Raw genomic sequence first — 18,202 nt, 5'->3', positions numbered from 1 at the left:
TCAACGCCACAGGAATGGCAGACTGTGGCTTCCCAGTTCGCTGCCCGTTGGGACTTCCCCAACTGCGGAGGGGCCATCGACGGGAAACATGTGCGGATTGTGCCCCCACCCCATTCGGGGTCCTACTATTGGAACTATAAGGGGTTCCATAGTGTGGTGCTAATGGCGGTGGTGTCGGCACAATGTGACTTCCTTTATGTGGATGTGGGGAAGAACGGCCGGATGTCTGACGGAGGAGTCTTTAGGCAGACCGAGTTCTGCCACCGTCTTACCACTGGTGGCCTGGACTTGCCACCAGATGCCGAAAATGTGGAGGGGCTCCCGTTTGTTTTTCTGGCTGACGAAGCGTTTGGTCTGAGTGAACATCTCATGAGACCCTTCCCCCAAAGGACCCTCACCCCGGAGAGGAGGATTTTTAATTACCGGCTGGCCAGAGCAAGAAGGGTTGTGGAGAGTGCCTTTGGCATTATGGCCAGCCGGTTCCGTCTGTTGCTGACAGCCATCAACCTGGCAGAATATAAACTCAACTATGTTGTTCTGTGCTGCTGCATTCTACACAATTTTTTAAGGAAATTTTCTGGTAACCAGTACCTGCAGCCTATTGGGCCTGAGGCCGGACTCAGGCTTCCAGAACTGACAGGGCTGGATCATGCCCTTCCTGGCTTAGCCCCCCAAACAGCACGTGAGGTGCGTGACCGGTATGTCAGCTATTTTAATGGTAGGGGGGCTATTCCAATGCCAGCTGACCAATAAAAAAAATCTTTTTCTTGAAATATGTCTTGTCTGTTCAAATTTTTAAGTTTGGTTCTTGTTTGCTTTTCACGTTGCTTGTATCCTACATTGTCCTAATTCAGGGATATGCAATTGGCCAACCTCCGGCTGGTGCAAAACTACAAGTCAATCATGCCTCTGGGTCTCATGCTTGTGGCTGCCAGTCTTGCTATGCTTCATGGGACTTGTAGTTCTGCAACAGCTGGATTTCCACTAATTGCATATTCTTGTCCTAGTGCATTTGTATAGCAAAGTGGTTTTTGACAATAGGAAATAAGGCCCTTTGTGACAGAAAACACAAAATGACTTTACAAACTGGTATTGAGTATTGAAAGAAGTAGACACACACATTTTTTTTTTTTTTTTTGATTTTTTAATAGTGCACATTAAAACCAGTGCCTCTTATTTAGATCTTTTTTTTTTTTTTTTTTTGGTGTTTATTTTTTTTTTTTTTTTTTTGTGAAATTGGTTTTTTAAAAATATTTGTTTTTTATATTTTTTTTGTTTTTAAAAATAATTTTTTTTTTTTTTTTTTTTTTGGTAAACATAAAAATATATAAATATATCAAAAATACAATTATCACAAAAATTTAAAATAATAAAATCAGATTTTGAACTATTTACACCAAACAAGGGGTAAAGCCAAATTTTGAAGATGCACACCAAAAATTGGTAATGTCAACATGTGCTATGTACCATCATGAGTGATCAATGGACGTGTTTGGTGTGTGCAATCCCTTCCTCTCTCATACTAGAAGGAGGAAGGGTTTGCAAACACCAAATGCATCCATTGCGATCCTCTGATGGCACATAGCACATGTTGACACACCGTGTGCATCTTCAAAATTTGGCCTATAAAAATCTTGTAACAACCTTAAAAACTTTTGGGCAAGGAAATGAAGGACATGATCGATTGTGGTTTAGGGGAAAAGGGGCTTATATTCTCCCTAAAACATCAATCATGTCCTTCATTTCCTGCCTCATAGGGACCAGCTCTTGTTGCATGGCCTGGATGTTGCGCTCCATGATGTCGATCCTGGCATTCCAGGCCATAATCTGCCCTATCAGCCTGTGGGCACTGTCCGATGTAAATGGCTCGGCTACCACAACCAGATCATCACCTAAAAACATGTGTAGAAAAAAAAAATGGTTAACATATACAGCCATTAATTGTTTAGCTTAAGCTGGGTTGTCAGACACTCACTTTCACTCTCCTCCACATCTAGCCCTGGGCTCGGCTCATCCAGTGGAGCTACGGAGCTTGGGCCAGCGGAGGATACCGAGCTCCGTAGCTCCCTCGCAGACACAGGACTGGGCAGCTCCAATACCGATGCAGGGCTGGGGTTGGGGCTGGGGCTGGGGCTAATTGCCCAATCAGGCTGGCGAGGTCGGGGGGTCCTGGGCTGCTCCGCCTCTTGTCTGAGTCTTTGTTTGCCTATGAGAATGAAAAAAAAAAAAAAAAAAAAAAATACTTTTAAGCATAGTGATATTTGAGTTCAGAAATTTGAATATGAAACATTGGTTTGAAGTGGTGTAAAATTATTAGTTGCTTATTACAAGATCCTAGTTTAATACATCCTTAAAATTACTTTTTTACAGTTAAGGTTGTGTTCAGACTGCTGCGATGTGCGAACGCTGCAAATCTACTGTGGTTTCACGCATCGCATGCGGAGTTCGCACTGCCCTATGTGACCTGCTGGGAGTATCAGTGTAAAGTTTTATTGACACCTCCAAATTAGTTCTCATATCACAGTGCAATCTTTAAACTCGGACAGGAATCGGACCACATGGTGTGAACATCCATGTGATCCGATTTGGCTGTGGACTCAAAAAAGGGCCATGTACAAGTTTGGTCCGGATGCGATGTAAATTCAGCCATACTATATGCATGGCTGAAATCACATCACACAGAGATCACATGTGATTTGCACTGCAGTGCGGTGCAAATCACATTTGATCTCGTACATTGCAGCAATGTGAACCTAGCCTTTAACCAAACTGTGATACTGTATATCTTTTGTCCAAGTTTCACAGACGGACACACTCGAATCAACGCCTGGAGTACCTGTGTGTGATTATGTCAAAAATGTTCTATGAAGGCCAAAACTACACTTATAAAAGTTTCCTAGTCCAGCTGTTGAACCAGCATTTTATCTATCTATCTATCTATCTATCTCATTTTTTTAATTGAGTCTACATTGCACTGAATAAATTTATGAAACTTTATTAAAAATTTATATCTTATAAACTGAGCGTGACAATTCAGTTTATCATGAACAATAAAAAAAAAAAAAAAAAAAAAAAAAACTAATTAAAATCTAATCCAACACCAGATAAATTTACACCATACACAAATTCATGCTATTTACCTATTTACCATAAACAACCTACACGAACGATTACGATCCGCCAGAGGTTCAGTCACTATCTACATGAACGATTACGATCAAATCCGCCAGGTTTACATACACTATCTATACGTACGATTACGATCAAATCCGCCAGTTTTACATACACTATCTATACGTACGATTACGATCAAATCCGCCAGTTTTACATACACTATCTATACGTACGATTACGCTCAAATACGCCAGTTTTACATACACTATCTATACGTACGATTACGCTCAAATACACCAGTTTTACATACACTATCTACACGAACGATTACGATCAAATCAAACGATTATGTCCGACAGTCACGAAAAACGCGGAGTTTACTCACTTTTTTTCAGGACCTTTTTGATGCGGTCATATTGGTCCGGCTCCCTGGACTTGATGTCCGACCATCTTTTCCGCAGCTGGTCCTTTCCTCTCCGTACCCCGAATTTTGACTCCAAGGTGGTGACCACCTCGTCCAAGATGGCGCTTTTTCTTATGTTGGGTTTTGGGTAAGGACCATGTTCCCCATCATAATCCTCCCTTTGAAGGATAGCTACCATCTCCACCATCTCTTCGAACGCCATATTGGTGGCCTTATATCTCCTCCTTGCTTGGGGCCCACGGCTTTCCTCCGCGCTGCTCACGCTGCTAATTGAGCTTGCATCCGCCATTTTCCACTCTCATACACCCACAGCGGAAGGAGGGTAAAAGGGGCGGGGAAACACGGTCGCAAGGAACGTCAGGGGCGGGCGACGCAGGCGGAGCCAGAGCGCATGCGCCGCGTATAAAGCGGTACCACGAGGCCGTACGCTTGTCCGAACGGGAGCAGCGAGTGCTACACGCGACGGTAAGATAGTTGTCATTTGTCATTATTTTCGGTTAATTTAAAGCCTGCGTTAGGGATATCCATATTGAATTTTATTCTTATTGATGTTTAATTGATTTCTATGTGGGTTGGTGGTTGAGTGGGCTTGGTGTTTTGTGTGGTAGTGTGGGGGTGGGTGTTTAGGGGGTGGGGGGGGTGTGTGTGGGAGGGGTAGTGTGTGTGGGGGTGTGTGTGTGTGTGTGGGAGGGGTAGTGTGTGTGGGGGTGTGTGTGTGTGGGAGGGGTAGTGTGTGTGGGGGTGTGTGTGTGTGTGTGGGAGGGGTAGTGTGTGTGGGGGTGTGTGTGTGTGGGAGGGGTAGTGTGTGTGTGTGGGAGGGGTAGTGTGTGTGGGGGTGTGTGTGTGTGGGAGGGGTAGTGTGTGTGGGGGTGGGAGGGGTAGTGTGTGTGGGGGTGTGTGTGTGTGGGAGGGGTAGTGTGTGTGGGGGTGTGTGTGTGTGGGAGGGGTAGTGTGTGTGTGTGGGAGGGGTAGTGTGTGTGGGGGTGTGTGTGTGTGGGAGGGGTAGTGTGTGTGGGGGTGGGAGGGGTAGTGTGTGTGGGGGTGTGTGTGTGTGGGAGGGGTAGTGTGTGTGGGGGTGTGTGTGTGGGGGGGGGTAGCGTGTGTAGTAGTGTGTGTCTCGCCTACATTGTCACAATATAGTGTGCATTTGGTCTGACTATTTTTTTTTTTTTTTCCCAGAAAATGCAAAAGTATAGTGCAGACCCCTTTAAAGAGGAGGCCTTCCTCTCCACCTTTATAGATCTAGTGGAGTCCCACAGCAATCTGTGGGATACAAAACACCCCCAATACCCAATCCGTTCTGCCCGGAAGAAGACACTGGAGACAGTTTTGGCGTTTGTGAAAACCCGACTCCCCCAGGCAGACACTACCTTTGTGAGCAACAAAATTCAGAACCTGCGTAGCGCGTATAGGCGGGAGCAACGAAAGATCCTAGAGTCCCAAACATCAGGATCAGCAGCAGGTCAGGTCTATGTACCTAGGCTGTGGTATTATGACAGGCTGCGTTTTCTGGATGACACGTCAGAAGCCAGGCCGTCACTTTCGACTCTTCCGTCTACCCGTCCCTCCACCCTTCCCTCCGCCTCAGGTGAGCCATCCCTGGAAGATCCAGACCCTTCCTTGCTGGACGAGGTTGATGCGCCCAGCTGGAGCCAGGTATATTTTAGTTTCTAACGTTTGGATTGCTCAAATATTAATGATGTCAAGTTCAATGTTTGAATTGCTTCCAAATCTAGGATTTCATCACAAATTAAATTAGATAGAAGGATACAGTAGTTTACACAAATGTGGCTCAAATCTTAATGAACTGATGGACAAATGATGGTGTCAAAATGATAGCCTTTTGTATTTCAAGACAAATGTATTTGCAAGTGAGAACTGTAAAATTGTTAGTGATTGATGATTTCTAAATATAGACATATTTTAGTTATTGATTGCTTTGTTTTTTTACACAGGATGAGCTCACCCAGGAGGAGGCCGGGACCAGTGGTATGGAGGAGGAGGCCGGGACCAGCCACACGCAGGAGCTAGCTGGGCCCAGCAGGAGTAGGACTGAGAGCCAGGTCCCTCCCCTCCGCTTAGCCAGCAAAAGGCCCAGGAGGATGTGCCGTACAGAGGAGGAGTCCTTGGTGCTGATACGGCAAGCCACCCAGATTTTGACCAAACCCCCCAATCCGCAGGAGGCCTATGCCACTTATCTGGCTAGCAAGCTCCAGGAAATGGACAAACCCCAAAGAGACATGTGTGAGGCAATCTTCTTTGATGCCATACAGCTGGGTCTGAAGGGTGAGCTCACACCCACCACGAAGCTCTACAAAACAGACCCTAATGCTCCTCCTCCTCCTCCTCCTCCTCCTCCTCCTCCTCCTCCTCCTACCACAACTCCACCACCAGAGGCACAGCCTCCAGCGAAGCGTGGAGGGAAGGCTAGACGGAAGAGTCACAAGTGACTGCCTGGCTTCAGTCTGCTCTGAAAGAAGACGCAGGCTGTTGTAGTACCACAGTCTGGGGACATAGATCTCATCTGCTGCTGTTCCTGGTCTTTGGGATTCTAGGACCTGGTTGTGCTCCCTATGTACATGCTACGCAGGTTCGGAATTTTGGTGTCCACTCACTTGATGTGTGCCTGGGGGACAAAAGGCTTCACAAACGTCAAAATTGTCTCCAGTGTTGCCTCCCTCTTAATTTATTTTGGTTATGAGGAAAAATAAAAATTTTTGATTAAAAAAAAAAAATTGTATGTTTTCTTTTTTTTTTTTTTTTATCAATATTTTTGTATAATTTTGGGTTAAAAAAAACAAAGTTTATTTGTGAGTAGGCAGATACATGTCAAAAAACTCTGGGGGTTATTTACAAAACACACGTTCATGTAAATATGCTAACTTCAAGTGCAATTTTTAAAGCACTGCAAGTGCACTTGGAAGTGCAGTCGCTGTAAATTTGAGGCTTAACATTTGAAATGAGGGGAAGCTCTGCTGATTTTGAACATGCAATCATGTGTAGGCTAAAATGATGGTTTGGGTATCTATCTATCTATCTATCTATCTATCTATCTATCTATCTATCTATCTATCTATCTATCTATCTATCTCTACTTGCATAGTCCTGCTTGTCCCAAAAAAATGAAAGTCCATCTTGTTTCAAACCCCCCACACAAAAAAAAAAAAAAAATAGTAGTTCCAAAAAATATATAGTAATAGATTTTTTTTTTTTTCCTGAAATAACTAAATATATATATATATATATAAAAATAAATATATATAAAAATAAATATATATATATATATATATATATATTAAAAAAAAAAAAAAAAAATATATATATATATATATATATATATATATATAATATATTTTTTTTCTTTTTATATAAATTGGGAATATATTTTTGATATAATTGGAAGATTAATCATAGGATGAGGATGAATAAAAACATGTAGTATAACTCTGTGTGAATATAAGCAGCAAAGCTACTTCACTTTTCTTGCATTACGAAGAAGAAAAGAACGGGCTATATTAAAAAAAACCACAAAATTAGCAGCATGACGAATATGCTAGCTTCAATCCGAACACTAGTTTTACAAGACCGAGCGCTTCCGCCCTGTAAATTCTTTCTGAGTATGCGCGGAACTTAGTTGGCCGAACAAGCCTACACACGAGCGAACAGTCCGCTGAAACCTTGTTTCAGCGGACAGTTTTTCGGAATTTCCGTAAGACCTTGTTCGGCCAACTGTCCGCTGAAACTGTCCGCTGAAGCCCCACACACGAGCGGACTGTCCGCCCAAACACTGTTCAGCGGACAAGGTTGGGCGAACAGTCCGCGCGTGTGTACGCGGCCTAACACCCCGCTTCAATCTGTTGTTTTTGGGGGCCACTGGTCTATCACACCAGTGCGTTTGTCACTCTTTGTAGTATCGCTGCAGAACCGCTCAGCAGTCACAATGCTGCACAGTGGAAACACACTATACTATGCTATCTATATGTGCAAGTATTTTATATGTGTATTACACAACTATATGCTGCACACCAAATGGTACACCTATACCAGACCTTTGTGGACCTAGTAGCTAGTGATTTGCAGACTGTACCTCAGTCCCTACACTGATAAAGGACTGCGGCAGAATAGGGCAGCAGTAGTGCACCACAACCCTATATATTGTACACCTATACCAGTCTTTACAAGGACCTTTGTGGATCTAGTAGCTAGTGATTTGCAGACTGTACCTCAGTCCCTACACTGATAAAGGACTGCTGCAGAAAAGGGGGGAAATCTGCAGCACAGCCCTGCACCAGCACCCTATATATTGTACACCTATACCAGTCCTTACAAGGACCTTTGTGGACCTAGTAGCTAGTGATTTGCAGACTGTACCTCAGTCCCTACACTGATAAAAGACTGATGCAGAATAGGGCAGTAATCTGCAGCAGTGCACCACAACCCTATATATTGTACACCTATACCAGTCCTTACAAGGACCTTTTTGGACCTAGTAGCTAGTGATTTGCAGACTGTACCTCAGTCCCTACACTGATAAAGGACTGCTGCAGAATAGGGCAGCAGTCAAGTATAATATTCTTTCTATATTTGGAAGAGAGTATTTTATACATATACAACCCTATATACCGTACACCTATACCAGTCCTTAAAAGGACCTTTGTGGACCTAATAGTAATAGCTAGTGATTAAACTGACTGTCCCTGCTCCACAGAGCATCTTTTCCCTCCCTTCACTGACAAAAGACAGGCTGCTGCAATCACAAGCACAGCAGTGCACTGAACCCTATTTACTGTACACCTATACCAGTCCTTAAATGGACCTTTGTGGACCTAATAGTAATAGCTAGTGATTAAACTGATTGTCCCTGCTGCACACAGCGTTCTGTCCCTCCCTGCACTGACAAAAGACAGGCTGCTGCAATCACCAGCACACAGCAGTGCACTCAACCCTATATACTGTATTACATCTATACCATACCAGTCCTTAAAAGGACTTTTGTGGACCTAATAGCTAGCTACAGTCTCTCCCTGCTCCACACAGCAACCTCTCCCTATAATGACATAAGAAAGAATGTAAAATGGCTGCCAGATCAGGTCTATTTATACGTTAGAGGGAATGTCCAATTGTCCATGTCCTGAAATGTCTCAGTTGGCTGTCCTGTACCCCATGATGGATGTGTCATCATGGGTCAAAGTTCTTTCACACTGTAAACACATATGTCCACCGGGCGAACAGCGGCAATACTCTGCCGATCGGGCGAGTCGCGAACACGCAAAATTTGCTGCGAAACGACCAGCGGCGAACAGTTCGGCCATCCCTAAACACAACCACTATCGCAAAAATATTTTTTGGATAACTATATGCAGGTAAACAAACGTTGGGGTTGATATATTAAAGACAAATATATTGGGGGTTATTTACTAAAGGCAAATCCACTTTGCACTGCAAGTGCACTTGGAAGTGCAGTCGCTGTAGATCCGAGGGGGGCATGCAAGGAAAAAAAAAAAAAACAGCATTTTAGCTTGCACATGATTGGATGATAAAATCAGCAGAGCTTCCACTCATTTCAGATCTACCCCTTAGATTTAGAGCGAGTGCACTTTCAAGTGAATTTGCAGTGCAAAGTGGATTCTCCTTTCGTAAATAACCCCCCTTGTGCACTAGAAGTGCACTTGCAGAGCACTTGGAAGTGCATTTGCTCTACATCTGAAGGGAAGCTCTGCAATGAGGGGAAGCTTTGCTAATTTCTATCATCTACTCCTATGCAAGCAAAAATGCAGTTTTTATTTTCCTTGCATGTTCCCATCAGAACTAGAGCAACTGCACTTGCAGTGCACAGACTATTTACCTTTAGTAAACCAACCCCACTGTCCTCTTGCCCCTGCATGCAAAGTGACAGCGGCTATACTTGTAGGGTCACTTCTGTTGTAAAAATTCTACCTGCTAGCATTTTTCATTTTATTTAGGTTCAGTAATAAATCTTTAATAATACATCTGTCCTAAAACTTTTGCGAACTGTTGCACATGGCTACTCAGGAATACAGACACATTTGTAAAACTTTCACTAAGTTTTTGCTAAAAGAGCCTTTGCCTGTTTTGCTTGCTAAATGTACCTTATAGTCTTCACCAGGGGCTCATGTGACAGGGTGACAACACAGAAGTACAATTGGGATACTGTTGTCAACCCATAACAGAAAAGTGTTGATTTAAAGCGGGAGTCCGCCGGGACTCCGCGTTTTTTTTTTTTTTTAAAGACAGCAGCTACAAATACTGCAGCTGCTGACTTTTAAAATAGTGACACTTACCTGTCCAGCGCGCCCGCGATGTTGACACCCGAAGCCGATCTCTCGATCATCTCTCGGGTGCTGCCGCCGCCATCTTGGGTATGGGAATCAGGAAGTGGAGCCTTTCGGCTCCGAGTCGCGCTGCGCAATAAGGATTGACCGGCTGCCTCTGGGATCTGTGCGTTTCCCAGCAGGCAGCGGGGGACTTTCGGAAAGGGGTGTAATCTACGCCCCTTTCCGCAGAGAGCTATCCCGGAAGTGGGTGCAGATACCTGTAGTGCACAGGTACCTGCACCCCCCTCCCCCCTGAAAGGTGCCAATTGTGGCGCCGGAGGGGGGGAGGAATCCAATGAGCGGAAGGTCCACTTTAGGGTGGACCTCCGCTTTAAAAATATAAAAAAAACTTTTGAAATTAGATGACCATGTTACAGCTTATATATTTTAGTAATTGGGCTTTAGTTTACTTAACCACTTGCCGCCCACCATATAGCAATATGGCGTCGGCAAAGTGGTTTAGTTATTCTGACCGGACATCATATGACGTGATCAGGAAAACAAGCCTGCGCACGCCTGCGGGGGCGCACAGTGCAGCGATCTGTGGTGCGGCGTGTCAGTCTGACATACTGCAACTTCGATCTAGGTAAAGAGTCTCTAACGGAGACTCTTCACCATGTGATCAGCTGTGTCCAAACAGTAAAAGCCATGTATCAGCTTTTCCTCACTCACGTCTGTCAGACGCGAGTAGACGAGAGCTGATTGGCTGCTCCTCTGACAGGGGGGTTTGCAGTGATTATCAGCACAGCCCCCTGAGGATGCCCACCCAGGACCACCGGGGATGCCACCAGGACCACCAGGGATGCCCACCACATGTGACCACCAGGTATGCCACCCATGGTCACCAGGGATACCAATCAATGCCCACAATTGATGCCAATCTGTGCCCATCACTAATGCCTGCCAGTGCCTCCTTATCAGTGATGACCATCAGTGCCACCTATCAGTTTACATCAGTGCTGCCTATCAGTGCCCATCTGTGCAGCCATTCAGCGCCCATCAGCATCGCCTATCAGTGCCCATTAGTACCGCCTATCAATACCCATCAGTGCTGCATATGAGTGCCCATTAGGGATGAGCTTCGTGTTCGAGTCGAACATACTTTCGACTCGAACATCGGCTGTTCGCCCGTTCGGCGAATTCCGAACATTATGGGCCGTTCGCACCAAATTCGTGTGGCGCTCACGGCCCACAATGCACTGCGATGGCGCAATGCATTGCTGGCTCATGATTGGCCAAGCATGCACTGTGACCCCGCATGCTTGGCCAATCACAGCGCCGGCAGCGAGGAGAGCCATGATTGGCCACAGGCAGGATGCCTGCGGCCAATCATAGCTCAGGCTGTGTAGTACACGCCCCACACTATATAAGGCCGCCAGCGCGGCGGCCTTGTGTAGTGTGTTGGCATCTGTAGCAGTTAATGGGTGTTCTGTGTACCTTCAACACAGTATACACCGATCGTTATCGGACGATTTTTCGTTCTTGCTCTTCTGTAGTGGTTGTTGTCTGCGTGCCCTGACCGCAGTATACAGCGCTATATTCACCTATATAGCTAGCGATATATCTATCTTTTATAATAGAGCTGTCAGTCAGTGTTAGGAGATTGTGCGTGCTGTCTGCGTGCTCTGAACGCAGTACACACCGCTATATCCACCTATATAGCTAAATATCTTGCTTGTTTTAAACAGAGCTTTCAGTCAGTGTTAGGAGATTGTGCGTGCTGTCTGCGTGCTCTGAACGCAGTACACACCGCTATATCCACCTATATAGCTAAATATCTTGCTCGTTTTAAATAGAGCTTTCAGTCAGTGTTAGGAGATTGTGCATGCTGTCTGCGTGCTCTGAACGCAGTATACACCGCTATATCCACCTATATAGCTAAATATCTTGCTCGTTTTAAATAGAGCTTGCAGTCAGCGGTAGGAGATTGTGCGTGCTGTCTGCGTGCTCTGAAAAAGACGGACGGCAAAACAAATTATACAGGGGTGATAACCCTTCCCTATGTTTTCCAAAAAGCTTAAAAATTGTTTTTTTGACTGGAGCTACACTTTAAAAATGTACCAGTTGAAAATTACAAACCGATTCAACTTAACACAACAAACCTACACAGTCCCTGTCTTGTTTGCACCGCCTGTATACTGCTGTTCTGAGTATATAGGGCCTGGGGGCCACACGTATTTCCTTTTTTTTAATAGGGGTACGGGGTTCCCCTTAATATGCGTACAAGACCCAAAGGGGCTGGTAATGGGCAGGGAGGGCTACCCATGCAATTTTTCTCAATGATTTTCAACCATATTGCAGGAACCAGATATAACATTAAAACCGCAAGCAGCTTTAAATGACGTTATTTCTGTTAAATGTCATTTTGTGCAGGGACTGTTCTAAACACGGGAAACACGTGGCACTTCACAGGCATCCTACAGACACCCCCAGGCACCATATTTAAATGAATATTTCACTTTTTTTTTCATTTTAATCGTCATTAAAATCAGTGCTCCCGCCAAAACGGCCATTTTTAAAAGTTTTTTTTGCATTGACCCATGTCCCCTGGGGCAGGAGCCAGGTCCCCAAACCCTTTTTAGGACAGTATCTTGCATATTAGCCGTTAAAATTAACACTTTTAATTTTGAACGTTCGAGTCCCATAGACTTCAATGGGGTTCTAACGTTCGTACGAATTTGGGGTCCGTCCGAAAGTTCTGGTGCGAACCGAGCCGGGGGGTGTTCGGCTCATCCCTAGTGCCCATCTGTGCTGCCTATCAGTGCCCATCAGTACCGCCTATTAGTGCCCATCAGTGTTACCTTATTGGTACCACCTCATCAGTTCCGCCTTACCAGTGCCCATCAGTGAAGGAGAAAGCTTACTTATTTACAAAGTTTTGTAACTTTGTTTTGAAAGTAAAAATAGTGATGGTGAAGAGGTGATCAAATACCACCAAAAGAAAGCTCTATTTGTGGGGAAAAAAATTATAAAAATTTTGTTTGGGTACAGTGTACCATGACCGCGCAATTGTCATTTAAAAAGTGACAGCGCTGAAAGCTGAAAATTGGTTTGGGCAGGAAGGGGGGAAAGTATCTGGTATTGAAGTGGTTAAATACAACTATTTATTAAGTGCACTGGAAAAAAAGGTGGCCTTCAACGCCCGGCTGCTACATGTATCCACGGCAGCAGAAGGTTGTGTGCTGACAGCAAGTGCACTGTGCACTCCCAGCACATTGACCTAGCTGTTACAGACAGCTCTTGGTCAAGGCTTCTGTTCAGGAGCCAGTGGAACAGGCTCCTGGTCATGTGGCTGTCAGCCACAGCAGTTATATGATATAGAAGCTATGGCGCTGGGAGGTGGTGTTAAGGGGTTGAAGCAGAAGCCCAACCAAAAAGAAGATAACAATGAATAAGCCTCCAAAAGGTACATGGGCAAAATCAGCTTTTGTATAAATAGATGACTTCCGCGCTGTCAGAAAATAAGAATATAAAAATGTGAAGACCTAGGGCACACTGCAGCAAACACCTGATAAACTGATCCTTGACAGAAAGAAAGAGACATGAATAAATAATGATGTTGCACTGTGTAAACGTAGCTACAAAAAGGGCAATAAATGTCAAATAATTACATTACCAAGTGAAAAGATAGCATAAAAGGTGTGCTAATAAATAATTATAAAACGTATAACATGAATCAACCAATTATTAAACAAATAATGCAAAGTGACGAAGTCCATGTGCATAGCCAGGCAAACGTAATCCAAATTGTAGAAAATCAAACAATGGGATCCTGAAAAATGTCTGTGACCGTCTAAACTATTTTTTACATACAAAGTGAATCCCTCCACCGTGAAAAATGGCAAATAGCCGGTGCTGAGCAAATCTTCTGTGATGGCACCTGTGTGTGTGCAAGTCTCTCACCTTACTGCCGTAAGGTATACCACATGAATCGATCACAGGTGACAGTCTTCAGTGGTTACCTCTTGATTTAATGACATAATCCTTCTCTGATGGTCTCAATATGCGGGGTTTAAGCACAAAAGAAAAAAATGCCCATAGCATAATCTCATTAAAAAGGGGGGGGGGGGGTGGATGTATCAGACAAAACACTTTTTGAATGTGAAAATAGGCAACAATCCATAAGTGCTGAGCTTGTATGCTTCCATCCAATCTTGGTGCTGCCTATTGTCCAAAATCCTTCACTAAGTGTCTTGGTGTGTGGGGTTTAAACATGGGAAAGAGTGATGCTCATAGCGTAATCCTGTTTAAAAGACAGGTTATTGTAGAAAAAACAAAGTAAACAATCTCACGTTTTGTAAAAAAGCAGCCTGCAACAAACCACGAGCACCGCGCTCGTATCCTTCCGTCAAATCTAGATGATACCTATTGCTCCAATCCCAACGCATGTAGTCACATCATGTGACTTCATCAGGGGATGTGACGACCACAACAATAAGGATATGCACTCACACCTCCATGTTATAAGAGGACTAATAGATCAGCGTTACTAAACACAGAGTTTTCATTTCCTTTTTTTATTCACTAATCGCTTTTGGAGGATTATTGGTAAATCATTTACTGCATATGTTGTGTGTGTTATTTTGTTTTACATACTAATTGAAAAGTTGAAAAATGTAATAGTTTTGGGTAGTCTCACGCATAATGTTGCACGATTTATGTTTTTTATTAATGTATGTTGCTATAAACAATTTTTTTCAGGATTGGATAGTTTCTCCAGTGGTGGCCTACATGCAGGACACATGGATTCCAATGGGGGGGGGGGTTAAGCACATCATTAGAGCCAGAGGCTCTAATAGGCTTCAAAAAAGGGTGGGCTCAGGGCACAGAGGACTTGTTCATTGAGGGAACCATGAGTGCCAATATGTACTGTGACATAATGAAATAGAGCATGATCCTCTCTCTTTGGAGACTGGGCCACATGGCAGTATTTCAACCTGTTGACCCCAAACACACCTCCAAGATGGCCACTGCCTTGCTAAAGAAGCTGAGGGTAAAAGTGATGGTCTGGCCAAGCATGTCTCCAGACCTGAACCCTATTGAGCATCTGTGGTGCATCCTCAAACAGAAGGCGGAGGAGGGCAAGGTCTCTAACATCCACCAGCTCTGTGATGTCATCATGGAGGAATGGAAGAGGACTCCTGTGGCAACCTGTGAAGCTCTGGTGACCTCCATGCCCAAGAGGGTTAAGGCAGTGCTGGAAAATAATGGTGGCCTACACAAAATATTGACACTTTGGGCCCAATTTGGACATTTTCACTTAGGGTGTACTCACTTTTGTTGCCAGCGGTTTAGACATTAATGGCTGTGTGTTGAGTTATTTTGAGGGGACAGAAAATTTACACTGTTATACAAGCTGTACACTCTACTTTACATTGTAGCAAAGCGTCATTTCTTCAGTGTTGAAAATACATGAAAAGATATAATAAAATATTTACAGAAATGTGAGGGTCACTCAATATATATATATATGCGCACACACTGTATGTGTATCTATAGATATATGTATATATGTGTATGTGTGTGTGTTTTTTTCCCCCTTGTCTCTCTCTCCTCTCTTTCTTCTCTTTCCTCCTTTCTCATGCTCTCCTCTCTACTATACTCATTTGGGTTGTAAAGTGACTGTGTAGATAAGGGGGAATCAAGGAGAGGTGTAGATAGAGAAGCAGGGAAACTCACTGCCATGTAGCTGTGAACAAGCTCTGCTCTAGTCATGAGGGTGAGGGGCTGACAGAGAGGAGTGCAGAGCGCGCAGGGTGAGAGAGAGAACAGCAAGGCATCATGGGATTCAGGAAGTCACACAGGACAAACGTACTGTGTGAGAAGGTGCGTTTAAGGGTAATCTAAATGCATCTTTTGAAATACCTACAACCGGAAGTAGCAGCTTTGCAGGGACTAAAGATAATTAAAGTAGCTGCTTTTTTTACACAGTGTTTATTGTTAATAGGGGCCCCCTTATCTGAAACATAGGAAGTTTTTTAAAGGTGAACTAACCCTTTAAGCTGCTGACTTTTCCAATGCTTCCTCTATTTTTTTTTAACAGGACTTGCTTGTCCTAGGACCCAAAAACCTTGATGCTAAAGCATATGATTCATAACTGAAAGCTATCCTATTCTCATTTAATCTTCAGAGAACCCAAAGCTTCAATACTTTCCTCATAACAAATGTTATCAACATGCAAAGGATAAAACTTACTGTTGTGCAGAAAATGAATCATAGAAGCTGTTAAATGGCATAACAATTTTTGCAGGTTGTTGGGTATACATTTTTTTTTTTTATATCTAATAACTATTATAATTTCATTATTGTTATTATTACACTGAAATTTGACTATTAATATTGTATCCCCTGCTTAAATTTCAGGTACTAATGGGAATCTTTCAAGTAGGATTTATTTCCGTGTACCTGTCAGACTCCTTGCTTAGTGGATTTGCAACAGGTGCATCATTCACAATCCTTACATCTCAAGTAAAATATCTTTTAGGCCTAAGTATACCACGTGCCAATGGAATTGGATCTTCCATCTATACTTGGATTTATATCTTTCAGTACATTCACCTGACTAACATTTGTGATCTTGTTACCAGCATTTTGTGCCTTTTAGTTCTGATTCCAACCAAAGAACTCAATGAATGCTTCAAGTCCAAGCTCAAGGCTCCAATCCCTGTCGAACTATTTGTAGTTGTCGGGGCCACTCTTGCCTCTCACTTTGGTCATCTCAATGAAAACTACGACTCAAGCATTGCAGGGGAGATCCCTACTGGATTTCTAATGCCAAAGCCACCAGAATGGAACCTTGTTCCCAATGTTGCATTAGGGGCTTTGTCCATTGCAATAATAGGATTTGCAATTACGGTCTCCCTCTCTGAGATGTTTGCTAAGAAACATGGTTATGATGTGAAGGCCAATCAGGAAATGTATGCTATTGGATTCTGCAATATCATCCCATCATTTTTCCATTGCTTTACCACAAGTGCTGCCCTTGCCAAAACACTAGTTAAAGAGTCTACTGGCTGCAAAACTCAAGTCTCAGGAATCATGACCTCTCTGGTCATTCTCCTTGTCCTCTTGGTAATAGCTCCTCTTTTCTATTCACTTCAGAAATGTGTTTTGGGTGTCATAACCATAGTGAATTTAAGAGGTGCACTCAAAAAATTTTTAGATTTACCCAAGATGTGGAAAGTAAATAAAATAGACACTGTCATCTGGCTGGTTACCATGTTTTCATCTGCAGTAATTAGCACTGAACTTGGACTTTTGATTGGCATTGCATTTTCTATGCTCTGCGTCATTGTAAGATCTCAAACATCTATATCATCTTTATTAGGTAGGGTGGAAGATTCTGAAGTTTATGAGTCTATGGCTGTCTACCAGAATCTCAACACCACCAAAGGTATCCAGGTGTTTCGATTTGAGGCCCCGCTGTATTATGTGAACAAACAATCTTTTAAATCAGCACTGTATAGACATGTTGGAGTGGACCCGGTTTTGGTGGCTTTAGCAGAAAAGAAAGTAGCAAAGAAGAAAGAGAAGCTAAAGATGCAAGAAGGCAGCCCTACTGAGAGGGAAACTTGTTTGCATCTCTACCAGGAGCAAATGCCGCTACATTCCCTAGTTATTGATTGCAGTGCAATTCAGTTTATAGACACAGCAGGCCTAAACACTTTGAAAGAGGTCCTAAAAGATTATAACAACATTGGCATTCGTGTTTTGCTAGCTCAATGTAATATGTCTGTGAGAAATTCACTTAGAAATGGTGACTATTTTAAAAAGGAAGAAGGTACCATGGCATTTTACAGCATCCATCAAGCTGTGCAGTTTGCACTATATGCACAGGAGCAAACAGATGCTTGTGTGAACGGGTCAGCTGTTTAACTACACATCTGCATTGAAGTTCCAGCAGGTGGTGCTGTATGTTAAATTATCTACTACAAAAGTGGGCAGTGACTACACAAACTAAGCACAATTACTTTTAAACGTGATACAGTATATATAGATCTAGATATATATATTTTTTTACTGCCAGTACTAATTTTTTGACATACTGTGGTATGTTAAATGATTGTGCAATAAATGTATTCCATGTCCGGTTCCTTTATGTGCTTCATCCAAGTTCCAAATCCCCTCTCTATTACATATATACATATATATATATATATATATATATATATATATATATATATATATATATATATATATATATGTGTATGTATGTATGTAATAGAGAGGGGATTTGGAACTTGGATGAAGCACATAAGGAACCGGACGTGAAAGTAAATACATTTATTGAACAATCATTTAACATACCACATTATGTCAAAAAATTAGT

At 43.1% G+C, this 18,202-nt stretch overlaps 1 protein-coding gene and 1 long non-coding RNA gene across 3 annotated transcripts in view; both read left to right on the top strand.

Annotated features, from left to right (window-relative positions):
- Positions 1-773, top strand: part of LOC143963131 (uncharacterized) — a 2,763-nt gene extending 1,990 nt beyond the window's left edge. The window contains exon 2 of the long non-coding RNA XR_013270887.1: positions 1-773. This exon is cut by the window's left edge and continues 6 nt beyond it. This is a non-coding gene — a long non-coding RNA (uncharacterized LOC143963131).
- Positions 1-17,971, top strand: part of SLC26A2 (solute carrier family 26 member 2) — a 78,955-nt gene extending 60,984 nt beyond the window's left edge. For both annotated transcript variants that reach the window (XM_077472694.1, XM_077472695.1), the window contains exon 3: positions 16,237-17,971. In XM_077472694.1, coding sequence (XP_077328820.1) covers positions 16,237-17,748 — 1,512 coding nt within the window. In that variant the 3' untranslated portion in view covers positions 17,749-17,971. The remainder of the gene's footprint in view (positions 1-16,236) is intronic.
- The last annotated feature ends 231 nt before the right edge of the window (positions 17,972-18,202 follow it).

The sequence above is a fragment of the Lithobates pipiens genome, unplaced genomic scaffold, assembly GCF_037356315.1.
Source record: "Lithobates pipiens isolate NorthernLeopardFrog02 unplaced genomic scaffold, aLitPip1_a1.2 Scaffold_8, whole genome shotgun sequence".
NCBI classification, from domain to species: Eukaryota; Metazoa; Chordata; class Amphibia; order Anura; family Ranidae; genus Lithobates; species Lithobates pipiens.
The sequence above is the reverse complement of the archived record's forward strand: the minus strand, read 5'-3'. Positions and strand labels throughout refer to the sequence as shown.